A 25,884-nucleotide genomic window follows, 5' to 3' on the forward strand; every position below is an offset into this window, starting at 1 on the left:
CTTTGCCTCTGCTGAATTTATCAAAACCACTCTAGACTAATTATTACATGTTCAAGTGATACTTGTGGCATTGCTCTCATCTACTAGTATAATTACAATTTCACATTAACTGGCCTTAAGGAAAGCACCATGTTGTTGATCAGCTGGTTAATAGAAGATTGAAGGAGGTGCAGCCTGAGAGGAAGATGGAGACTTTTAACACGACTTTTATTTAAAATAATAAATAGAATAAAACATATTAAACTATCACTAAATCTTTGTTAAAGGAGGTAGTGTGAGAGTTTTAACTGTCTCTGTTCTGACACTGAACACAGGATACGTTACTGACCCCACAGTGGAACACTTGCAGGTTTGTGGTAGCCCTGTAGAAGCAGAACTCTAGCCTCAGTCTGGCTCTAATGTTCTGCTTCCCCATGGCCACCACACCACACGTGTCACCATCCCATATCTTTTCCTTAAGTATCTTGTCCCCCTGGAACAGAAAACACGATGTTAAATTGGTTAAAATTCTCTGTTAAACCACTAAAAACCCCTGTGAGTCTGCTGCACTCTGTAAAAACATAAAAAACTGTCTCAGACAGACAACACGTCAGACACACTGCAGTTTAAAACAGAGATAAAATCATTGGTGGTGATGGCACCATGCAGGATCCTCGACTGAAGGTCTCCAGTCTTTTTTTTTGATGGGAGGTTTGTACAGGGTCTTCCACCGTGGATTCTGTCCCCCCCAGTCTGTCCATCCACACAGCCCATTAATTGTCTTTACAATGTTCAGATAAAAAGTATTTTTGTCTGTTACATGGAGGCGCAGTTTGCTCTTGTAGCAGGCGTCCAGGAGAGGGTAGCTGAACTCCTCAGACCCAGGGCTCAGGTGGGGGTCAGGGAAGGCGTCCGTGGGGTTGGGCTCAGTTGTTCCTCTGCTGTAACGCAGGAGGAGGCCCCTCTCTCTCACAGAGAGCCTCCTCTTCCAGAGCTCCAGGCTTCTCTCCACCAATGAATTTAGTCTCAGCATGGAGCTCAGGGTCTGGGCGTCAGCCACCACCATCTTCTTTCGGGTGACAGTTCTGGAGCCACACAATGCCCCCATCAGCCTGGGCATAGCACTGCTGCAGACATCCAGTCTGCCACCATGAACCAGGGGAAAGAGAGAGAGAGAGATGGTGGACCACAGCAGTGGAAGCATGTTGCTGTTTTGGTGAGTGTTAGCTACTTCTTTTTGGTAACCTGTGATAGATCTTGGTGTGTCCCCAAGGTGTGGTGGTATTTTTGCCCTTTCGCCTTGGCGTCTGATCTTTGTTCGGAAACACAAAAATCTACTTCTTTCTTACAGCCCATTATCCAACTTTTGGCCACACACACCTGATGATTGTATCAAACCACCTAGTTAACATAGAAGAGAATATTCATTTTCAAGATAATAACTAAACAGATTATTTGAGGTGGCAGATCTCCCCAATGCTGAGGAGTCTTGGAATCATACTCAGTCCTCTTCATAACTACATAATTTTAGTTATAGTTTAAGTGACAATTACATCAGTAATAATAGTGAGAGTGACTAACTGCTCTAAGATTTTATGTAATCTTGGGTAAACTGGGTTCTGTCCATCTTTATAGGCTCTTTTGATGGTTTGGGTGGTCCGAGTAGTTGTGGCCCTGTCTGAAAACAAAGAGTGTTGTGAACATTTGTTAATTTTAAGTTAAAAAATCTTGAAGACTTAATCTAGCTGCATTTACTCAAACAGATAAGCAGATTATTTACATTATCCTTTAAATAAAATGACAAATGAAGAGCATCTATGATGAGTCCTGTGAAACTCCAACACCACAGGTTTGGGGATCAGGTCAGTAGTACAAGGAGATAAATAGAAGGAAAAGAAGCATATTTGTGTGTTAAAATAATTCGCCATTTCAAAATGGTAACTTTAATCATTCAGCACGCGCTGTTGCTCCATTATTTACCTCTTTAAAAAAACCGGAAGTGATTCTCGCGTTACCGGAAAAGCTTTCCGTCAATGTGACTTAGCCAGGATTTGTATTATTTGATATAATCGTTAGCTTTTGTTATTTGTCTTACAGAATGTTCCTCACTTCTGCAAATCGTGAGTATCTTTATTACGGTATATATTTAATTTAAAAATTAAGGACATTTATGTGGTATCACTAGACTTAGCGGTACAATAGCTCGCTAGCTCTGTAGATCATGTTGGTTGCTAATAGGTCAGCAACAAACCAACTTTACTATTTTTGTTGTTTGTCTTTTTAGTGACTCAAATATTTCTCGCCGTACGCATTTATTCTTCGTTTCTTCTCCTGTTGTCTCTTGTGTTTTCGCCCTCTTGACACAATTGTAGCTTTCCGGTTAGTTTACGATGCATTTTTGTTTAACCTCTAATAATATACTCTATTCTATTTCAGTGGCCAAGGGTAAAGCAAAGTAAGTGGAAGTTATTTTTTCGTGTGTTCTACTAAATGAATTTGAGTCCATGATTCATGATGTTGACTGTCTTCTTGTTGTGAGGACCATCCTGGTGCAGATGATGAGCGCAGCAGGAACAGGTTACTGTTTTAACACCAAGAGGAACCGACTCAGAGAGAAACTGGTTCTGCGTAAACATGATCCAATTGGTGAGAAACGAGCAACACTCAAACTTTGCACTATTAATTAACGTGCCTTACCCTTTTCCAGCTTTATTCAGTGTGTAAATGCAGTAATTACATTCCAATATGGTCTCACAAATGCCCAGTGTGCAAATGGTAACATCAAATATGTTGTGATATTTTCTTTGTTGATTTTAGGAAGCCTTATCATGCAATCTTAAATTGATTTAAAGTATAATTTTTGAATGCAATATGCTGACTTCCATAAGAATATTTGTCTGCAAACTGCATTAATGTATTGATTTAAGTGATTAAATCATTTTGGGAACATCTGACAGTTGGAATCAGAGAATTCCAATAAACTGAGAGCTTGAATGAGCTATAATTTAATGACCTTTAGCCTTAGTAATGTCTTCATTGATTTAATATGTATTGTATCATTTCTTCTTTCCAGTGAACAAACATGTCCTATTCTTGGAGAAGAAGAAGATCAGGTCGATCTAACAGACAGAAAACATGTGGACACTATAAACCAGCAAAAGACATTTTAATTTTCTTTAATGTGGAACCTTGATATCGCTGTGAACATCTGAGTTGCCACTAAAACAGATCAGCTGGAAGGCCTGCTCTGATGGGAAATGAAGTTTGTGTTCCAACAGCCTGCACGCTGACTCCTGCCACCTGATTGGCTCTGTAGGTCATCTCTTCAAGAGCCATTGTTGGATAATGAGCCATGTAAAATGCCAGTGCTCCAATAAAGCTGTCTCCAGCACCCTGGGAGGGAAAGAAAATAGTTTTAATCTTCACCTGTGTGTACAGTCGAGTGTCTCTCAGCACAATGACAATTTTGAGAACTTCTAAAATTAAAAATGTGTATAAAAAATTTCAAGTTTTCATCCAATAATGTTTAAAATGCTAAAAACCCAAGTTAATTTAAATAGTCAACAGTAGGGGGTGCTACAATCCATATAAGCTATTGCTTCTGCTCTAAGTTGCGTTTCAAACAGATTTTGCAAGAATATTGACTCGGCTCCGAATTTGTACTACGGATAGATAGGAGGAAAAATACCAGAAAGTATATTTAATGCAGATTAGATGACACTATTAAAAATGTGTGATATTAAGGATGTCTGCAAAGAAAGTCATTAGAGGAAAAATACACAATTGACGATGGTTATTTAAGTTATTCAACATTAATAACAACATTAAATCTTTTATTCATTAATATTCTTTCACTATCTGGTGGAACTTGTGGAATGTAACATTTAACAAGATTAATGGAATAGCTCATTTTTATTTTAATTCCTTATATGGCAAGCATTTTAAAGGAAATTTAGGGAAAAAATGTCCTTATAAAGATTTGCTTTGGAATATTTTTCCCATCAATTAAGAGCATTTTTCATTTTTTCCATTAATGTCTTTTACTTGCAAGGAATAACCCATGGACCAAATAAAATAGCAGTTAAAACAGCTTTTAGTCAGCTGCACAAAGTAGTTTACTCATCCATAATTCCAATTTCTAAGCAATGGTATGTGATGCAACAAATTACCCCCCCAAATATTGGTTCACACAAGTCTGTTTCATTACTCATCAATGTGTGGAGGCTCTCTGCACTCTCATAACTTTGTAACCCGTCCCACAAAACGCATTTCTGCCAATGATTAAGTGGCAAATAGTGCAGAGAGGGTGTTGCCCCTTTCACACACTCGGGCCGAAGAACAGAGAACCAAACAGCTGGAGGACATTAAACAACGCTTAAAGCATGCTGTGATGAGCCGCAAGGGGGAAAAAAGGGGGTTCTGATTTGACATTTGAAAGGTCATCATTGTGCTCCAGCCTGTGAGATGCTACTTGTATGACTCCTGGTATGAAGAGATGCTGGAAAGAGTGACATCAGAGCTGAGAGCCATCCACGAGCCTGCTGGCTTTTTATGTTCAAAGCCGCTGTGTGTTTATGTCTCCTGTCTGGGCTACAATAGTTCGCATTTGGAAAAATGGTTTTGGTGAAGCTGTCCCACAACAGTCTGGTTCTAGTGTGGTTTACATGACTGGAATGCTGATGCAACTCTTGCACCGGGGTTTATCCAATGGAACACAGCGCAACAGTTTTTACTTGCCATATTCAGTTTCAAAAAGAATATAAAGACATATTTTCAAAGAGTTCAGGATTTGTTCATATCTTAAAGCTAAGCAACTTAGCTTTAACAATTAAAAAACAGTGTATAGTATATAAATATATAATGTCCATGATCTCTTTTGGAGACACTGTCTCAGCAGACAGTAGGACCAATGTAAGCATACTTATTACATGTGCGGAATTATCATTAATATTTGTAAAATGTCAAACCTCCATCTAAACTTAAGGTCATTTGATTATACAAGCCATTGCCCAACGTCTATACTGGCCGAGACTGAAATGTGACGGCACAGGATTGACTGAATAAGATTGACAATGAGGCTGACAGGCAGAACGCCATTCGGCCTCACCATACCGCCCTCGACGCAGCTTAGTGAGGGTTACATCTGGGGCCCTGTCACTCAAATGACACAAGCGCTTGCCAAGGATGAGTCTTGATGCTCTCACTTGTTAGCCACATCCAGCTCGATCTCCATGCTGTTGCCCAGATCATTCTTCTTCTGGTGCTCAGATCAGCCTTAGCAATTAGGATGGCAGGCATGTATGCAGGAAAACACCAAATTAAAACTAAAAGCAATAGCAGTATCGTGTCTGCCATCCTAATTTGTAAGTCTGAGCAGATCGTTCTTTTTCTGGTGCTCGGATCATATTTAGAATTAAAACGAACACAGCAGCAGATGCGGTTGTTTGGATTTGTTTGCAGCTACTATTGCTGTTTAAATGACGTCAATTAAACACTATACCTTTCATACTCCAATATCAACCTGCTGCTCGAAATCTCCTCCGGAGGCATTGTGCAAACCTGACCCCTGCACTGATATAACAGATGGATTTTAAGTATGTGCCGTTAGACAAGCAGCCTTTAGAAATGAAAGGCACCCTGGGGGGAACAACTACTAACCGAAGAGCAGTGATGACTCAAAGTGGCTCATGCTGGATGCTGGCTTACTGGAGCTTACTGGAGCTTCCAGTTAGCCAGCCAACAACTGATGAGAACTGTGACCCAGAGTTTAGAGGCTTGATAATTTGGTGTGCTCAGGAGGCGCACCCTTACCTTCTGTGATTACCTTTTACAAGTCTTGAGTTACAGCTGTAATGTCTAGTTCTGCTTTAGACGGTCAGACCTCCCAGAGGAGTGGAAACTAGGGCCACCCAAGTCCTGCTATTTCGTGTGCGTGCGCTGTTTAAAGTCCAGTCCACTGATCTCAGCGAGGGAAGCCTGTACTTAGTTTGAGACAGGAGAGAGGCTATATGGCAGAGATTCTCTACATGACTAGATCTGCTTTGTCATCCAGATTTCAGACCCTGACTCAGCCAGTAATTGCTCATGGCTGGTGAGTAGAATGCATTACATAAACTGTTACAGAAGGAGCAACTGTTACCAGACAAAGCTGTATATTTCAGTCACTCCCTCGGGTTTTTTTAATTTTTTTTTTTTACTGGAGTTCTGTGTCAAATGTAATGATCTGTTCCAGCAAAGTTACAGAACTTCCATGTTTGAGTCCGTGGTGATACTTCATACCATTCCCAGGTCATTGGAATAAACCATGGAGACGACTTGTCCCCGCTTCACATGAAAGCGCATTGCAGAAGACATGAAATCCATTAAGACCCATCACAAAATAAAATAGAATGTCTAAAACACAATGGCTGCATCTTCAGAATGGCATCTTCAGGCGTTGGGAGAAGCAACTGTACTTAATGGATATTTTGGGATATTCTCAACACCTAAAAACACCGTAGCAAATGTCCCCTCACATCACTCCTGCATGAGACATTTCTCGCTGCAACCAACACAAAGAGGACAGACTAGTCAGTAGGCAGATAAAATTAAGTAGACAAAATATCATCACCTACAAGTCAAAACAACTAGACATGTGTCCAAATAACAACGTTGAAAGGTGCATTTATGTCCTATCTGATTAGGAGCTTACACCACCTGTGGTGCCCAAGTGAATGGTAGCCTTGATCATATACTGTAAAACCACTAGTGACTCATTGTGTTGATTTTGTACGACTGCAGCCTTGAATACAGCCTCATTTCACAATCTGCTATGTAGAAAAGGTCCCGCTGCTGTCAATCTTAAAGCTAATCCCTCCATAATATTTATGTCACTGCTGCTTGAGGGAAAACACACAATTAAAACAGCAGCAATACACAAGGTAAACGGTAAAAAGGCCTTATAGAGGAACAGGCTGAGGATAATGGTTACGCTAATGTGTTGTTTTTTTACCCCCCCCCCTTGAAAAAGGGGTCTGACTGGAAAAAGGATTATGATGTCCAAAAGAATTAGACAGTTCAGATTTTACGGCCTCATCAAAGAAAATGGAACTGGGGTCGGGGGAAGGGGGATACATATGTGTCTATGGAAGAGGACACGCAGCAGGATCCACAGCTTTCTGCTGACTGATGCAGAACAAAGAGGTGAGTCAGGGGAGAGGTATGGGGTTAGAAAAAAAGATGTGGGCTTGTTAAATTGTCCTGCTTTTTTTAGGGGGGGGACTTAAGAGGGTGAAAACTGTTAATTTATTTGTGTCTACCCGGAAATGTGGGGGCTTGGCTTGGGAAAGATCACGTGGTTTTCAAGAAAGTCAAACCTTTGTTCCTTAAAACGCCAAAGTGACCTGCTTTCAGTTTAGTTCAGCTGCAGTTCAACACACACACACACACACACACCCAATTCTATCCCCAACCATAAAACCACGTCTTAACCCTGAAAATCGTTTAACAGTCAAAATGTCCTCACTTGCCAAAATTCTCCCCACTTTGTTGAGTATTTTTGTACTCGATATGTAGCAAATACAACAACACAAACAGAACCCCACCAATTGAAAATGATATAATACTGTAATTTTTCCATCACCTTTTTCAATAAGGTTGTTATTATTCCTTCATCATAGAAGCAGAAAATGGAACAATTCATGAACACAGTCCATTAAACAAACAATCAAGAGCTTTAATCAAATCTAATACATCAAAGAGGCAATTAACATCTCTGCGATGACGCATTCCCTTTAGAAGCTAACAGCTCCACACACACTTCTGAGACAGGAAGTCAAGGCCCCTGTGGTGAAAACAAGTCACAGAGGCCGGTGTAAGATAAGTGGCTTGGCTTCCCAATCGAGTGGCACTGGCCTCTTAAAAAGATTAGAATCAAGGAGAGAAAAAACAATTGGATGGCCACCACATCCCCAGTGATCTCAAACCCTTCCACGGTAGCTACAGACGCATCTGCAGCTCCTCCACACCTCAGGCTGCTTTTGAATAGACAATGATTAAGCAAGTATAAAATAACATTTATGCGAAAAAGTGCATTCTTTTCAAAATAATCCCACCTCCCCCCCATCATTATTGTGTCATTACCTTGTACTAAACTACTTACAGTGGTGTCTATTGCTTTCACTGCAGTGGTTGGAACGTGTTTGAAGGTAGACTCTTGTGCCTGGACCACGACGCAGCCTTGAGGTCCCAAAGTGATGATGACTGACTTACAGCCTCGTTTCAGCAACTCCTGAGCAGCTCCACGTGCTTCTTCCACATTAGTTACCACAGATCCAGTCAGCATTTCAGCCTGTGTGGACAGATCAGATATACAGCTATCTATAAATGCATGGAATATACCATTTTGACATGATGACAAAGGGATGCCTAAATTATTGAGCTTTTTTGTTTGTCTAGGTTAGAGAAAGGGTTTAAAGGGTTAAAACCAGTGTTAGTTTATTACCCCGGAGACCTAAATAAGCAATTGCAAAATCGAAATTTCAACATGCAAAATTGTGTATCAATGTTTTGTCTTGGGTGTTTTAAATAAACCAATAAAATGGCTGAGTCCTAATTAGCTTTTGTTTAGTGTTTGGCATTAACAGTTTTGCGATGAGTCAGTGTTTTAATTACACACTAGTTCAGACCAGACAGACTCATAAAATGCTCAGTCTGTTCAGGATTTGCTGGATCCATGCGCTGTCTGTGGACCAAGTGTTTTCAACGTCAGAATCCTTTGATTGTGCCGCTTAATCTGGCTCCACAATGACTAAACAGTGACAAAGCGGCACAGCACAGATGATGGTGAGGAAACCCAGAAGTAGAGGAATGATCTCTCCCTATTTCTGTCTCCCTATTTCTGTTATAAAAAAAAACATTATATATATATATATATATATAATAAACAATTATAAACAATTGTAAACAATTGTAAACAATTCTATATATTATATATATATAGAATTGTTTATATATATTTTTTTTCTATTATGCAATATGTTAGATATCAATGTATCAGTCCTAAAAACACACACATACACACTTTCACACTCTTCAAAATTAAAGAAACTTATTTTTAATATTTGAATGATTAACAAGCAACACGTCTTTAATGGTTTTATTGGACAAATTATTATACTAAACATATAATATACATATCTAATGCATTTGTTTGAAGATGTATATTTTTAATATGAAGATTCAATAAATAGAGTTTTTTTTTAAATTGGCAATTTCTAAAGAAACAACATTTAAGGGGACTTCTGTAATATGTGGCATAACATGTTTAAATAAACAGTATTATAAGTGTATATCACATAAAATAAGTCTTATTGTCATTTCATTAAATATATAATTTTTTATGCTTCAAAATGTAAAATAACTGTACCTGTTAAATGACACACTGTGGCTATGATACTTCCCTCAATGTGAGATGTCCTTTAGATCTTAGCAAATTAGAAATAAATGTCTTCAGGTGGGCAATAAAAGGCGCGCACACACACACACACACACAAACATACATGCACACACGTGCACACAAAAGCAGTTTAACTTAGCATGTGTGCTGAGGATCAAAGAGGACCTGGACTTTGTCATCCCAAAGCAACACCCCCGTATTAGCTTAAACATGGCCAAGCGAGACCCCCCCTCCTCTCATTTTCTCTTACAAACACACACAGACACACAAACACACACACAGGTTTAACCCCAAAAAGCGTAGGGTCAAGGCTGGGCTCTCGCTGCCATTGAACAGGGCTCCGTGGTTGCTCTCTTTCCTCCTCCTGCACCTGTTTTTGCGATCAGTCAATGTGAATAATGACCTTGGACAGTACAAAAATAAACTGGAGAGTACCAGTACTTTTAGAGCCCGCAGCCACCCTGATGTTGTCGAACGCCAAGCGAAAAAAGTCACCATATCTGTTAGTCATCAACTTCACACCAGGACAGAAAATCAATGCACCTCCCTCTGCAGGAATATGAAAAAGTTGAATTATTCCTCTTACTACCTTCTTGTCACATGCATGCGCACACCAACCTCTTTTAAGACTTACGGTATAAAGTGGTTTATGGTCATTTTGTGTATTTATATTACCAAAAGGGAATTTTATTTCATGTGTTAGTCTTGCTTTCTCTTCTTAACCTCCTGCTCTGGGACTTTCTATCCTGCCCTTATTATTTCAACCTGTTTCCTGTGTGCCTGGTACATATAATGTCTGCGTTTCCCCATCTTGTGTAGTCTGTCTCTTCATATGTTTAAGTTCTGTTTTTCCTATTTTGAAGAAGTTGTTGTCGTCGTAGTTCTCTTTGTTTTGAGAGACAGACCTTTTTCCCTGTATACAATAGTGTTAACTTACTGTTATTTCTGCCCCTGCACTCTGCATGACTGTACCATCATGGCTGACACTCATAAATAAAAGAAGTTTTGAGCATTTGTCAACTCTGCCTTTCATGTCTTCACACCTGGTGGCTGCTTCGGTCAACCCTGCATCCACATCAAACAGAGGCAAACTCGCGTCCCATTTTCCCTTCAGGGAGTCACTGACTCAGCCAAAGTGCACATCTGTCTTGTTGTTTTTACAACGGTTCCCATCTATTCCTGCCCCTGACATTCACCTGTCAGCACCTGCACTGAGACATCGGCTGCCATCGCACTTTTTACCGTAAAAGGGTGTGTGGATTCTTATTTCTCTCTTCATACCAAAGGCTTTGCATGAACTGCTAAAGGCTACAGACGGGTTAGTAATGTGCTGGCGGGGGTCATGACACAGGAGGTATGGTTGAATCACTTTGAAAAGGTGTGCATAGGTGTGGGTGCTCAGTCCTCTGATGTCCTCATGATGAGAATGAGAGGAAACAATTTGAGCAAACCTGAGGCTGCAAAACAGCTCTGCTCCTAACTGAAATCATTTAAACTGTAGTTTGTAGCGATGGCGTAGTGATGCTGCTGGTTAAGTTCAAAAACAGAACGGGCCAGTAATAAACTCATTAGATTACGCCTTAATTTAGTTTTGACGTAAAAATACTTTTTCCTTTGCTTGAATAATAATGTTCTATGATGATCTTGAATACTACTGCTACTACTAGTAATAATAATAATAATAATAATAATAATAATAATAATAATAAAATAATAATAATAATAAGATGCCCAGGTACCCTTGAGCAAGTTACCACACAGGGGGCCCTGCGATGAACCGCTGACTCATCCAGGGTTCTCTCCTGCCTTGTCTATATGCAGCTGAGTTAGGCTCCAACACCCTCACAGCAGTCAAGAAAAAAAAACATATTTATAGTAACAATAGCAATAATAATAATAATAATGATAATAATAAGAATGTATACATTAAAAACTAGCAGTGGTGCATAAACAGATATTTACATTGACCATATTCTCCACTTCTAGAGACCTTCTGAAACTCCCGTTTCCGATCAATTATTTCCATATGGGATGTGGTGAAAACAGCAGCCATTATAGAGCTGCTACAGTTAAGATTTGAGTTAAACATGTATTTTAACAGCCATTAACGCTAATATGATCTATTCCACTGTGACGGGCTCTGTGTGACCTTGAGTCACACTAAAGGTCACACAGGTTGACCAAGTGGTTGACTGAGTGTGCTACAGTTCTGCGGAAAGCCAAACTGTAAAAAACTATGCAACAAACAACCAATGCGTTGGCCGATGTACAACTGTGGCAACATAACTAGGAATTATGAAGATCATGGCATTAAAACGGCTCCACACTTTAGTGACTATTATGCATAAAAGGACAGAAGAAAAACAACCATGTTAGCTTTGACATTCATAGATGTTTTCTAAATAGAGACTCTTACATTAGTGTGTATGATATAGTCTTATATATTTTATTGTTCATATTAAGTTGTATATGTAGGTGTTGCCTTATTTCCATGGGTTTTGGAAAATGAAAGACTGTTACCCCCCCACTGTTCTTATTAATACATTCCAGGAGATATCTATGGTTGAATATGGTCTAGATTACACAAAACGCAAACACGCAGGCACACACATTATTATTATCAACAAACAAAACTACACTTGGAAAACTGTTTGACACATTTTTTTCAAATGTCTTCGTTTACCCTTTGGTTTATTTCAAAAGTGAAGAGTGAAGAAACTATCATTTTGTCAACATTTCAGCTATTGTGTTGAAATATTATCTTAAACCGAAATCTGGGGTTTAGCTTTTGTCCCAAAACCATTGACAGATTTGCATTCATTAGAGCGAGAACCTTTTTGTCACTACAGACTCACTTGTAATTATTGCTGCTCGATGTCAGTACAAGACCAGTACTCTTATTAAAAATTCTCTTCTTGGTTCTAACGTTGAGGATAGAATTGGGTTTAGTGAAAGTCCTCACAAATATCAAAGTACAAGGATGTGTGTCTGCGTGTGTGTGTGTGTATGATCACCTCAGATTCATTACAGCAAAACACATCAGAAGCTGTGTAGAACTCTGGATCCAAGTCAGGACTGGCCGGAGCTGGGTTGAATATTGTCTTTACTGTAACAAGAAATGAGGCAGTGTTCTATCATGCAGCTGCCAATTCATGCAAAAAGGTTTAAAAACCAATCAAAATAAGAAAGAAAGAAATTAGTACAGATGAATGTTGGCTTGAATGTAAAAGCAATGACACAATTGTGCGCTGTTCTGTGATGAATTTCACTGTGAAATCTCACATTACCTTAATTAAACTCTCAAAGGGAACAAAGGCTAACATGCAACTACTGGGGATTGCACTTGAAGGCAAAGCTCAAGTGGCTAATCTATAAAATAAACCTTTTAAACGATTAAATTAGCATTCTTTTGAGAAGAAAAAAATCATGTTCATGAAAAATGCAGTTGGAAAAAGAACTAGCTGCATGTGGTGTATAATTTAAACAAAATGAGTCCATATTAAGAATATAACCCTGTATAGGTGTGCCTGTGTGTGAGTGAGATGGGTTTTGACCCTTCCTGTACAAGCAGCGAGTGCAAGAGAGGGAAGAGAGTGTGTATTTGCCAGGAGTAATCCTCTATACGTGTTGCAAATCATTGTCTTATGCATATTTATGAGCAGACAGCATTAACGCATCTAATACCACAATTCCCCTGTATGTGTTAGGATAAGCCTAGCTTGACAACATGATTAATTTCATATCTACTTATGAAATAAAACCTCAAGTATGAATGTTTTTTCAAGGGAAATATACATTTAGTGTTGCTGACATAAAAGTCAGTTTCACATAGCTTTTTTTTGTAAGTGTGTCTATGCATGTTTGCGTGGGCACATAACAGAGCAGCTGCGTGGGTTTGTGCAGGGCTTTGGCCACCTGGCGCTTTGAGATGGATTCTGCTGCTAGTGAGTAAAAGTGGAAAAATGTCTTTTTAATCACACACTCATACAGGACTGTCGACATAATTGCTGAGCCACCGCTGTGTTGTAACAAAATAATCTCATTGGCCTCATTTATCCTCCATAAAAATCATTAAAATGCAAAATCTGGGAGCTGGATTTCAAGTTTTACTTCTCTGCCTTCTGCTATCCTCACCACTTTATTTGAGGATAACCAACTACCAGCTCATGTGTGACTATTTTACATTTGACCTGAATCATCACAGTAAAGGCAACGAGAGGCAGCGCATGGAATAAAGAGATGTGGAGCACAAGTAAATACAAGCAAATACTTTTCCACCACAAAATGTGGCAGGAGAGCAACAGAGATGCCAAAATATTCCAACAGCTATCACAGTGACAGAATCGCTGCATCCACGATGCAGAACTGAGAACACATGTTTTCAACATTTTACCACTGGAATAATTTTAGGTTTTTGAAAGAGAAAGTTCACTTTTTGGTGTTTTGCAAGAATATTTGAAGTTAATGTGTTCCTTTTTTTTAGCTTATACTAATATATTAATTAGTGATGTTATTTATATACTGCATGCAAAAGGTGAAAATAAAATTAAAAAAGAAACTTTAAAGTCCATCATTTCTATATTCATTTTTGATTGTTAATCCACCTGCTAAAATGTCCTTCTTTCCTCTCCTTTCATTGTTTTGTCTTCCTTTTCATATTTTACTTTTACATCAATGATTACATTCATGGTGATGTTTGTTTTTTGGAATATCCAATAAAGACATGTTTCTTAAAGAACCTGTAATCTTAACAGCTTTGCATTATTGGGACAGATGTGTTGAATATCAACAATCTTCAATCTTAATTAGATGAATTATACCACACCAAACACAATTGTTGGCTTGAAATAAAAACATCACATAAACAGTCATTTTTAACCTTAACTGAAATGTTTCAGTCGCACAGATCAGTCAGACAAAGCTCATGGAAAGAGGATAAATAGAGAAAGTCTCACTGAATCATTTAAAAGGTTTACTCATACTCTGTCATACAGAACGGCTAACTACGAAATTGCCTTACACTCTCTCGACTGGGCTTCCCATTTGCCATCTGCAGTGTGACCACACAGTTTCCCTCAAAGCATAAATTCATTATAGATGTCAAACACATTGGCTGCGTGTTCATGAACTATACGTGTAAAAATCAAGGGAGGAAGCTTATCAACATGCGGATGAGAGTAGCTTGTGTGAAATCCCAAACGTGCTGATGTACGAGGGAATCTGCCTCTCTGGTTGCTAGGGGCAGCCCTGAGGACTGAGGACGTAACATTACAACCACACTGTGGTCTCAAGGTGCTTTGTTTTGCTCTTCAGGTGTGAGTGAACTGTTGCAAACGTGGTGCAGCTGCAGCAATGTGATCGGGTGGGTTCAGACTCTGGACACACTTGGATGCTACAGCAACATCCTGTCGACAGTTTATACAGTACAAAACCAGCAGTTTGTCGTCATAAGCGATTTAAAAGAAAATAAAGGATGATAAGGAAGCCTAATAACGCACACATGCGCACACATACACACACAAAAGAGGTGAGTCATCAGTGAGAATGAGAAAGGCCTTTTAGAGGGTCTAATTGCATCTGATGAAAAACAGAAAAGCAGTTGGAGGAATACAGGAAAAGATAAATTACACAACCCGTACGATTTCCTCACATCTTAGAGTTAATTCAATGCCATTACCTCCCAAATATTAAATGGTAAATAATTTCAATAGTAAATAAATTCAAAAACGTTCCCCTCTCAAATTCTGACATGATTTTTTCTTCTTTTTTTTTTTGCTGAAGCGTCTCTGAGAGCTGGTATCAAGATTGATGGTGACATTTGCGTCATTTTCAGAAGCACTCTGAACACCCTGGAGTCACTGAATCCTCACCATCAAGCCTATTAAGACACATTCTTTGCACCATTTATGCAAGAATTTTGGGCAATTGGTGATGCAGTAGCTCTGCCATCTCTCCCTTGCCTTCACTCTCTCCTGCACTGCAGAGCCACTGAATTCTGTTGTGCAGTCAACACGTTAGGAAGGGGTGCCCAAGGAAAGATGGTGGCGCTCGGTGAGGCCATCTGGGCATCCCATCTGCAACAAGGCAACGCTTTCGTCCTGGCAGCCTGTAACGAGCGATTACCAACGACAGGGCTGTATGACGGGTAAGAGGCTCCTAAGACGTCTGAAATGACGTCCAGGCCTGCTAAAAATAGGATGCTGCTAAAGATGATTAACGGTCACCAAGTGATCGCTGAGAACAGATCTGAAGTATATTTCTTTTAGAGAAGATAAAGATCCCGAGGGCTACTTCTGATATCAGTGAAGACATACTGGTTGATGTAGGAAGTAGAGCATATAGTATATAGAGTATATAGTTTAGTAGAGAAATATTTAATTAAAATATTATATGTCTGTTTATCTTGTTTGCTTTTTTAGATGGATTTACAGGATGTAAAGCAGACATTTAAAGTGATAGCTATCTCAGAGAAGCTGGAGGGTGATAAAGTGGTTAGCACTGTCAACTCACAGCATGATGGCCCCAAGCTGGAATTTCTCTTGGGGCCAGGGGCTTTTCTGTACACATTCTGCCCATGTCTGAGTGGGCTCTCTCCAGGTAGTCCGGATTCCTCGCCAGTCCAAAGACATGCAATTGTGGGACGAGCGAATAAGCGACTCTCTTAATTGACCTTAGATATGAATGTAAGTGTGAATGGTTGTTTGGTCTACATTTTACCCCAGAGTTTTAAAATACAATTTATTTATTTATTGAAAAACATTAAAAAGTCACAAATAGACACCAACCTTTGTTCTTCTGAGCCATACGTAGTGCCTGCAAGGATATCTGCGGGTTGATCTCTAGCTGGCACACTAAAACTTTTGAACGAGTTATGGCCGGAAGAGCTTCCTGCAGATCCACACTGTCCAGCAGCATGTTGGCACCAGCCACAATCACAATGGCATTCTCACCTAAACCATAAGAGTGTTAATATTCAACAATTGCTTTCATGGAAAGTATTGGCTAATTTTAGCAATGCGGCCAGGTTGATAACATGTTACACAGGCACCATTAGCGTGGTGTCCAAGAATATGTCACTGAAGAATTAGACATAGTATCGGGGTTTTGTTTTGCAGCAGTCTTAAAGCAAACAGCAACACTTCTGCAAAAGCTATTGTAACACAAAATAGTAAAATGTAGGTGCTTGTTGGGATGCTATGTGAACCTTTAGACTTATGCAAGATCTAGTGACAGATGAAGAAGCATATTCATGATAATGTTCAAAAATGGGACAACTGCAGGAGGTGCATTCAGAACATATATGAAACAGAAAGTACTTGACACGAATTTGTGCACTTTAGTTTGTGTGTTTATGTGCTGGCAGGTCCCACGATGTGATGGGAGTGGTGGTAGCGCAGCCTGTAGGGGACTGGGCTGGGTAGCGGAGGTTTCTTGGTTCAAGGAGAAAATTTGGGAGGTGTTTTGGTAGCACAGGGAGGTGCCAGCACCCTTCAGAACACTGCCAAGGCACCCTTGAGCAAGGTACTAAACCCTCAAATGCTCACATTCAGGGGTGTACCTTGTCTTTGCTCATATGTAAAGCATAGGGATAAAGTGGTCAAGGAAAATAAAATCCCATAATACAATCTACTGTGGAGTCAGTGTGCAAACATGATTCAATAGGAGTGAATTGTGCGTGAGAGAGCGAGAGAGAGAAAGAGACACCACTGCACACGTGCACTCTTGTGTATGTAGAACCATTTGCTACAAACACCGTGTGGCTTTACCTGCATTATTAACAATGATGGATGCAGTTCCTGTTGCGGCATCAGGGGTCTGTCCAACAAAGTCTGTGACAGACAGAAAGACGTAAAACAACTGACATCAGAATTCATTGCTATCATCTTCTGTCAACAACAAAAAGTAGATGTAAAATGCATCAACAACCACTATTGGTGCCTTGAAAAGGGAACCTATGGCTACTTGGAGTCTGATGCAGAAGCTTCTGTGAACACAACTTTGACATAAACAGCAAATACAAATATTTTTACACTGCTTAAAGCATTTTCTCCAAAAAAAAATCAGTGAATAAAATATCTTGAGAAGAGCCAGACAAACACAGCCCTCTGAGGATGAACTTTTGCTATCAAATTTGGCATGTAACCATAGAAAACTTCTGTCTTACCTGTGTGTACACCATTGTCCTTAAAATTCTGGATGTAATTGTCTCCAAAGACATCTTTACCAACCTAGAAAAGAATGAGACACAATGATAGCAAAAATAGAGCTTTGAGAGGGGTCAGACTTGGTTAGCGGCAACTTTTGAAAAATGGTGTACTCAAACCTCAGTTGGGTTGGATTTACGTGTGCCCTGCCAGCATACTGGCATGGTGCCGCTGCTAAAATGTGTAAAACTGAACACACAAAGTCAACAAACGTACACACGTGCAAACACACGACCAGCTGCGCCAAGCCTCCAAGACAAGATGATCCCGCCTTTACGCCTCTTCATGCCCACCTCACTTTCGTTTTGTTTCCCTTCTTCCCCTGTTTCCCCAATACGCATTGGGATGTCCACATCTGTAGCTACTTTGGGTTGTGGAAGGGGTCCCCACCTTGCCCTCAGGCTCCTACTCTGAACCTACGCTTTGCAATAAATGTGCCAAAATGCGGGCATTCCTAACTGACTGTGATAATGGGTTGGAGTGGTATTGGCTGCTTGGCCCCAATCTCTTTTAAGCATGGCCTTCCGTCTTAGATGTTTTTGAATGCCTGGGTGTCTATTTTTGGGTTCTCCCCATGCCCGGAGAGCTCCTTGCACATTGGGTTGTTATCGATCGATCGTCTTTGTTCTGAAAGAGGTGGTGCTTTGGTGCTTTAGTGTTCAGGTTGAGAGGCCACACTGAGCTTACTGATTGGAGACTCCAGGTTGCATGGTAGGGGAATAGGCTTGTTTGAAGGCACAGAAGAGTGGGTGGGTGTATGCATGCAGCATTGTATTGATCAAGCTAAAATGAGGCATGGAGAGCTGATGTGGTGAAATGAAGCTATAGACATTCTGAGAGTTGTTAAATGGTCAGTGGACCATAGCAGCATCCCATACCGAGCGAGCTATGAAGGTTGGAGAAACGTGGCAATGTGCATATTTTCACAGACACTCATGAACAAGCAAACAAAGCAACATTCTAATGTGTCGAGTGCATCATAGACTGTGGAAAGAGAGCTACAAACTTAATTATAGATACACACCTTGCACACCATGGTGGTTCTAGCCCCCAGTCTTGCAGCTTGTATGCACTGGTTGGCCCCTTTCCCTCCGAAGCCAATGAAGAACTTAAAGCCATGAATGGTTTCCCCAGCTTTAGGTAGCCTTGGAGTCTGACTGATGCAGACAAAAATAACAGGGCTGAGGAGCATTTTTTTTAATCTGCATTGAGAACAAACTGACAGACTTTGGAGTTTAGACTGTTGAAGTTCCCAAATTTCATGGAGCCCAAGGAGTAATAAAAGTTGTTCATCTTAAAGTTTAAAAAAAAAAAGATCCCTTATATCCCGGTGGTGTTCCAGCAACATGATTATAGTTTAACTTTCCCTGATTTGGAAATACTGTCCTCTACTCTACTGCAATTATCTGGAACATTTCACAATATACGCCCAAAAACAGCTGTTACTTTAGACCAGGGATGGGCCACTCTAGTCCTCGAGGGCCGGAATTAAGCCAAAACTACCATTATTTGTTTTAAAGGTTTTAAAGGTAAAGGTATAAAATGAATAAAAATAAACCTTGTTCAGATGAAACCCTTGCAGAGAGATGGTAGACTGCAAGGAATGAATGAGTGAATAAATGAATGAATGAATGTAGAACACCAATGCCTGGTTAAGCTCTTCACCTGGTTCCAACAAATTGAAAAGCATCCATAGATCAGAGGATGTGATGTTTCTTTGTTAATAGACATGACAAATAGGAAAATGGTTGTGTAAATAAACACGTCATTGCCTGAGGTGTCGGCAGGAGAATATGTCCCGTTAACGTCAGAATACAGCACATAGTGGTGAGTAAGTGGACCACAGTTGGACCACAGTTGGCCTTTGAGCTAGAATAATAATATGCTGTGGAAAGTAACTATTGCTTCTTGTGTGTTGTAGTTTTTTCTGTTCTGGGTGCAGCTGCAAACAGTCGTGCGGAATAATAAAGCAGAGCTGCGAGAAATTTCTTGTTGTCTCGTAAAGCTGTTAATCAAAAGCTCAATAAATTGCAAACTTAAGAATAATCCTCAGGAGCAACAATACAGTTATGTCATGTATTTACATGCTCCAAAGCAATCTCTAGATCTGCTACTGAGACAACTAATATGCCCGTGCATGTCTCTCTGAAGTCACACATGATGCAATCAGCAAACAGTCATAAATGTCTCAACATGATGTTTGTCATGCCTAACTCAGAAGGGTTGGGTTGAATCGCCGTCCTCCCCTCAGGTTTGATTTGCCACAGGTGGGTCCCCTAAGGGGGTGCAAAGTGTAGTGAATAATAAGGTTGAGTGACAAGAGACTTCATCACACAGCAAATAAAGATGCTGTGGGTTGGTCCTGGGCCAGTGCTGCCCAGTGCCAAACGTTTTCTCTGGATGCAGAAATGCTGTAAAAGTTGTTTTCACACTGGTTTTTAGTCTATTATGCCTGTGTATTTATGTGTCAGGTGTGCTATTATAGTGTTCTCAATCCCAGAATTTCCAGGAAGTGTGTCACTGGTGGCAAACATTGGGGATTGTAATAAAGGCTGCTGTTCTTTTCACCAGTGTGTGAAAACAGTAAACTGCCCAAAGCTATAACAGGATGCAAGGTCATTGAGGTTTAAATGTGGTGAGAAGCAAACAGAACAAAGGGCAAACATGTAAATACACAGGAAAACACACCTCCTTCACATAATAGGTTTTCTACTACTGTGTGAGTCTCGAGGGCAGAGGCACAGCACTCCAATCATGCTGCGTTCAATATCAATAGGCTCCGATATGTTGTTAATAATATTTTTCTAATCCTTACAATTTCCATATGCATGAAAACAACAAGGTCAGGTGATAGGTCAGACAGGTGGGATAAAAACAGAGAACATGATTGGGGGATGAAGCATTACAAAGTGCTAATAACTGCTAATGAATATTATATGATGCCTTAGTGAAGAAAAAGCTTAGACATGACATTATGAGGCAGAATGACAAAGAATAGCTCACAGGTACATAACCAACCATGCAATGATGTCACTGTAGTAATGGGCATATTGATTGTTTAGATTAGTTAGTCAGTAAAATTAATAATGTAACCTTGATACTTAAAAATGGATACTAACTTAAATCTAATCATACAAAAGACCTGCTGTATTTCCACTGCTAGTCCTGAAAGTTACTATACAGGGCAGTCACAGCTATACAAAAGTCTTATTCCAAGTTGACAAAATTTATTTTTTTAAGTTTTTTGATTTATTTTAACGATGATACAGAGAGATTCCTTTTTTGTTAATTAATGCAGTATTGTCATTTAACAAATGATCTCTAATTTAAGAAATAACTTAGATTCATGGATATTGTATTAAGTTTTAAAGTGAATGACTAAATAGTTGATAAGCATTTGGTTTAAGAATAACAGACGCTGTTGTTAAAGTTTTGGGCTGTTTACTAGAAATGATTTCCATCATCATAAACGCCATCAGAATTTTTCTTCAGGTTTGTAGAGACACTCCACTCTCGTCTTGTTGAGAGCACGGAACGAGTGGAATGTTTACGTGCTAATCCTTGTGCACGTTCTCCAATGTTTTGTTTGTTTACTGTTGGTGGCCACAATCACACAAAAAGAAATAAATGGCTTTTACTTATAGAGGAAATATTCATGAAAAAATGCACATTACAGGTTACAAAGATAACCAAGCATGAGCTCATGCTTGAATAAGCTCACAAAAAGCCTGCTAATAACCTTTTAGCTACAGCTCCCCTATAGCAAGGTCAAGAACGTGTTGAGCAAAGACAAACTTAACATGGACTGCTTTGTGAACAACAGGCACGGTGTTGGAGTAGAATGTGGGTGTTTATTATTGTGTGGCAGGACCATTTGCTGCAGCCACGTGCATGTTGCTATTATTCACTCAGTGGTCAAAAACAGCTCATGATTGGATAGAAAGCCACTTATCCACCTATTCACTGCCTGGTGTGTGCTTATAGAATCACTTTTTATATATTTTTTTCACACACTGAAAGTGATGTAATAGACTTATGACATGATTTGAGCAGAATATCAGAATATTTGAGCAGAGTATCAGTGGGCTAAAAAATCTGTTGGCCTTAAAAAAAAGAAAGCAGCCAATTATTAAGTAATAGGGAAAAAAGATGAATGAACATAAATATTATTTGTTTCAAAATCTGCCATCCGTACAGCATCAATACTGCATACCAGTGTCCATATATATACCTACCTGCACTATAAATTCTGCAATGCCCATTTTAAACATGTTATATACACTTTTTATATTCATTATACTATTTTTGTCTCTCTTAATCATGAGCAAAAGAATAATTTCTGTCCATATTCACATGTCTGTTCATAATTGTTAATCATCATGTTTTTAGGCTTTTGTAATTATTCATATTAATGTCAAGCTGAGTGTATTGGTATATTTGGGTATACAAGACCAGGCAGTTGATAAAGATGAGAAGTGTAGCAGCAGGGGGCACTATACGGCTTTGACACTGGCTTTAAAGACTTAAAAGAGCTCTGTTACTTAACCTAGGCAAAACTGGAATAAATGACAAATGATTTACAGAAATGGATTGTAAATGCCTCAACAAACACAACATGACAGTGCTGACATTTTACACCATTTGTTATCTGACAGTAATACTTGTCAGTGATCGAGATCATCCGTTCTTCCGTCTTTACGTCACCAGTTCATCGCAGAACTGATATAGGACACACAAACACTCACACTCAGATTCACACCTAAGGTCAATTTAGAGCACAGTGACATCAACAGTCGTAATAATAGCCTCGTTAACACATAATAAATCTAAAAATATGCAGACAAAGGTGTTTACTTGTTTCTCTGTTTTACCTGTGATCTCTTCTTTAAGGTTGTCTGAAGGAAAATAGAGCAAATGCTCAGGCCTGTGGCCTTCTCATTTTATCTCTCATTTTGGCCTTTTTGGACAAGTACACAAAAAAGCAGCCGTATTATCTAAATTTAGAGCACTTCCTCTATTCCTTTGTAGACAGGATGATGGAAAAACATTATCAGACTTTATGTCCTCAAACTTACATGACAGAAAAAGTCCCTGTAGGAACATTCACGAACCGTGATTATTGCTCATTTCCTAAACGTTGATCCCTAACTTAACATTTCTATACCTGCATTTTGGTTTTTCCTGAAATATAGAGCATTTATAAAAGAACAAATCTTAAATAAAACATCCCATTTATGATGTGCACCATTTTATGAAAGAAGGCTGTGATTTTAATTCCTGACTGGGGCGGTTCTCTGTGTAGGCTTGGTTGTATGAATTCTCAGGTTGTCTTAGCAATGCATAATTTAAGAAAACTGATGATATAAACTTTCTGTAGTTGTCCTTATTGACTTGACCTAAGTGGAGCCTTTGTGTGAGAGTCTACTCAATCCAATCTCTCTATATATCATCTGTTACATTTAAAATAGTCTCTAGTTGCTTTTGAGCAACTAGAGATAGTTTAACCCAGGAATAGTTAAAGGGTATAAGAAATGTAATCATACTGTTATCTTTAAAAATTGTCTATGGTATATTTTACCCATGACTTAGGCCAACTTTTTCATCTTTCCTGCATAGGGAACTGAGAAAACAGAATTATTTTCTGAAATAAAAAAGCTAAAGCTGCATACAGTTCTGAGCAATGTATAATTGCTGTACAATTGCTGTTGGTGTTGCAGAGTCAGCATTTTAGTGGTTGGGCTGAAATTAAACTGCTGAAATAGTAAAATTCTGGTGACATCAGTCAGAAATTTTGTACTGGCAAAATTATTTGTTTAACAAGTAGTAAACAGGAAGTATAGCATCCTTATCAGTTTATTTATATATCAGCTTTATTTTTAACATTGAATGACTAATATAGAGCTAATAACAGAACAATTTACAAGTTACTTAAAGCAGAAACAAGAAATATTTACTTAATTTTAATTTTTTCATTTCCTCCAAATGCTCTGATAAATGAGGAAGGGTTACTAACAAAACTACAACCAACACAAGTGCCAAACATCTCATACAGTCCAATATATTTCACTGACTATTTTCTTAGTAATTATGAACAATCGGTCAATATTAAAGAGAGTTTACTTTGCCCAAGTAACATATTTTATGTGTTGTGCTGCTTCCTGTAGAGTTCACCTGAGGAAGCAAAGGAGTTTCCTGAAGCCTAAATTAGCAAGGTATTTTGAAGAATATACCAGAACATTTGGGCTGTTTCATGATGTTGCAGCATGTGCAGAAAAGGGCACTATTAAATTCAGCTTGCAAGTGCAAAATGAACTCACCTCACCATGTCAGTCATACAAGAGCCAACCACCATCACATCAAATGCCTTTTCAGTCATAGTCTGGTGAAGACATGTGTGTTAGTTCCAAAGTACATATTTGTTGGCACATATTTTAAAACACATATTACTTGTGTTTAAATTGAAGGATGTCTGTTCAGCTGGTCCAGTAAAACCTTTTCCTGAAGAAACATAGTATCTAAGTACTGCTCGAAGCCATATCAGGGAAAATTTGTAAACCATTCTGACAGCTCTCAAACGGAGCTGATTTGATACTATTTATCCTCTGCATTAGCATCAGCATGAAGAAAATATAGAAAAAGGTACAAGCAGAACATTCATTTCTGATTGAGTTGGACAGAATCCAGTGTTATTGCGGGTGGAGAATGGAGGGGGTGTCTATGGATTTTTAGACGCTGGACCATGTGACTGTGAGGCAGCCCAGTGAAGTCTATAATTAATTCAATCCTCAGCTTGTAACAGAGCTGATGCTAGTGTGTTAATCTCTTCAAATCTCTGCCTAGGCAGTGGAAGACTTGGAAAGCCTGGCCGCTGGCTGCTGGATGGCTCAATTCTCTCCCCCACATTTTAGACTATATTGTCTTCCTGCAGTAGGCATGAAAACCTAACCTGAAACCGCTTCATCCCCGATGCAGAAGGATATTATGAGCACTGCATTGTCCCACCACTTGATATCACAATTAAGCCTTGCAATGTTCTTCCTCTTTCACTAAATATGAATTATTCATACTTATAAATTTTCAACCCCCCAAAAAAATTCTTACTCGTGCTACTCTATTTAGGAGATTGAGGCTGATAAGCGTGAGGATCTGAAAACTATTATCTCACAAGACTGAAGAGTCATATGTCAATAGTATTTAGTCTACGTGCAAACTAAACATGCAGCTGCAGACTGAAACATGAATCATGAGGACGTTTGCAACAACAGAAATTCACCAGTGTTGGACAAATAACATCTGACCTTATCTGAAAATTACAAACTGTTACCCTGGATAGTCAGCCAGTGAAAAAGCTGGTGTATGTCAAGATGACACAGAGGGGCCCGTGTGCAGCCTGGCCGGATAAACTGTCCTCAGTAAAATTAAGACACATAAAAGCCCACCTAGAGTTTGCAAAGAAAATCATCTAAAGGACTCTTAGACGTGTGAAACAAGATTCTCTTATCTGATAAATCGATGATTGGATTTTCTGTTTGGAGGAAAGCAGCCATCACTCATCACCTGCCCAATACCATGCTTTTGGTAACATGCTTTTTGGACAATCATGATGTTAAGCACACAGCCAATAGAAGGCAGGTGTGGCTCTATAATGTCCCAATCTCAGTGTCCATCTCATTGAGCAAATTTTCAAGAATGTTGGGAAATCTATTGCACAACAAAGGAAACCCTTTGGTTTCAATTGCAGATGAAGGATAAATGTGTTAAAATTCTCAGGAAACGTTTTGACACCATGCCAGAGGTACTGCTAAAAAAAAAGGCTACAAAAAGTGGACACACCAAATATTAAAGTTAACTTGGATTTTTTTTTAAAGACACTTCCTCTGATATTTGTAGTCACAATCATTATTAGTTTAATCATTTTGATCTTTTGCCTATATATAACGATGTTTTTTAAAGAAAATATATCAGCTGTAGGTCACATAATGGAGGGCAATTATTATATCGTTTGTGTGTAATCAGCCATTGGAGTAAAGCGGCATTGGCCAAAAAGTCGCTAAAAAATCAAAGGAAATAGCACAATTCGCTAAAAGAAACTATTGTCTTTTTAAGTAATCTTGTGATACTTATTGAAAGAGATGACACATTAAATACCTTAAAATCAGATTAATTCTTGCTGAGTAGAATTCTTAATACTTTCTACAGGCGACGGCCAAAGTGTCAGAGGCAGCATGGTAGCAGACTAAGGATTTTAATATTTCAGAGTAGTGG

General features: G+C 39.1%; 3 protein-coding genes across 6 annotated transcripts in view; 2 read left to right on the forward strand and 1 right to left on the reverse strand.

Annotated features, from left to right (window-relative positions):
• The first annotated feature begins 1,955 nt into the window (after positions 1–1,955).
• On the forward strand, positions 1,956–3,404 carry mrpl33 (mitochondrial ribosomal protein L33). The gene is made up of 4 exons (XM_057058156.1): positions 1,956–2,099; positions 2,416–2,434; positions 2,519–2,625; positions 3,053–3,404. The coding sequence occupies exons 1-4, from the start codon at positions 2,078–2,080 to the stop codon at positions 3,100–3,102; spliced, it is 198 nt and encodes a 65-aa protein (XP_056914136.1). The 5' UTR covers positions 1,956–2,077; the 3' UTR covers positions 3,103–3,404.
• On the reverse strand, positions 3,129–25,863 carry rbks (ribokinase). 4 transcript variants are annotated; one of them, XM_057058145.1, is made up of 9 exons: positions 25,768–25,863; positions 23,937–23,998; positions 18,644–18,776; positions 17,580–17,643; positions 17,182–17,244; positions 16,201–16,365; positions 12,430–12,521; positions 8,120–8,308; positions 3,129–3,372 (listed from the first exon to the last, which is right to left on the reverse strand). In XM_057058145.1, the coding sequence occupies exons 2-9, from the start codon at positions 23,993–23,995 to the stop codon at positions 3,199–3,201; spliced, it is 939 nt and encodes a 312-aa protein (XP_056914125.1). In that variant the 5' UTR covers positions 23,996–23,998; positions 25,768–25,863; the 3' UTR covers positions 3,129–3,198. The 4 variants fall into 4 exon arrangements, with proteins under 4 accessions (XP_056914125.1, XP_056914128.1, XP_056914126.1 ...); XM_057058148.1 differs by having other exon boundaries at positions 23,942–23,998; positions 25,768–25,809; XM_057058146.1 differs by lacking the exon at positions 25,768–25,863 and adding an exon at positions 24,067–24,089.
• babam2 (BRISC and BRCA1 A complex member 2) overlaps positions 15,418–25,884 on the forward strand; it is a 63,726-nt gene continuing 53,259 nt past the window's right edge. Inside the window, exon 1 of the mRNA XM_057058140.1 lies at positions 15,418–15,560. Coding sequence (XP_056914120.1) covers positions 15,454–15,560 — 107 coding nt within the window. The 5' untranslated portion in view covers positions 15,418–15,453. The remainder of the gene's footprint in view (positions 15,561–25,884) is intronic.

Source organism: Takifugu flavidus, chromosome 16 (assembly GCF_003711565.1).
Source record: "Takifugu flavidus isolate HTHZ2018 chromosome 16, ASM371156v2, whole genome shotgun sequence".
Classification (NCBI taxonomy): Eukaryota; Metazoa; Chordata; class Actinopteri; order Tetraodontiformes; family Tetraodontidae; genus Takifugu; species Takifugu flavidus.

What these genes read in the sequence shown, in the direction of transcription:
- mrpl33 (XM_057058156.1), top strand. Translation starts at nt 2,078, where the DNA reads ATGTTCCTCACTTCTGCAAATC. An exon ending in GCGTAAACATGATCCAATTG is followed by an intron (nt 2,626 to 3,052) that starts GTGAGAAACGAG and finishes TCTTCTTTCCAG; the next exon opens with TGAACAAACATGTCCTATTC.
- rbks (XM_057058145.1), bottom strand. Translation starts at nt 23,995, where the DNA reads ATGACTGAAAAGGCATTTGATGTGATGGTGGTTGGCTCTTGTATGACT. An exon ending in GAACCACCATGGTGTGCAAG is followed by an intron (nt 17,644 to 18,643) that starts GTGTGTATCTAT and finishes ATTCTTTTCTAG; the next exon opens with GTTGGTAAAGATGTCTTTGG. An exon ending in TATGGCTCAGAAGAACAAAG is followed by an intron (nt 12,522 to 16,200) that starts GTTGGTGTCTAT and finishes TTCTTGTTACAG; the next exon opens with TAAAGACAATATTCAACCCA.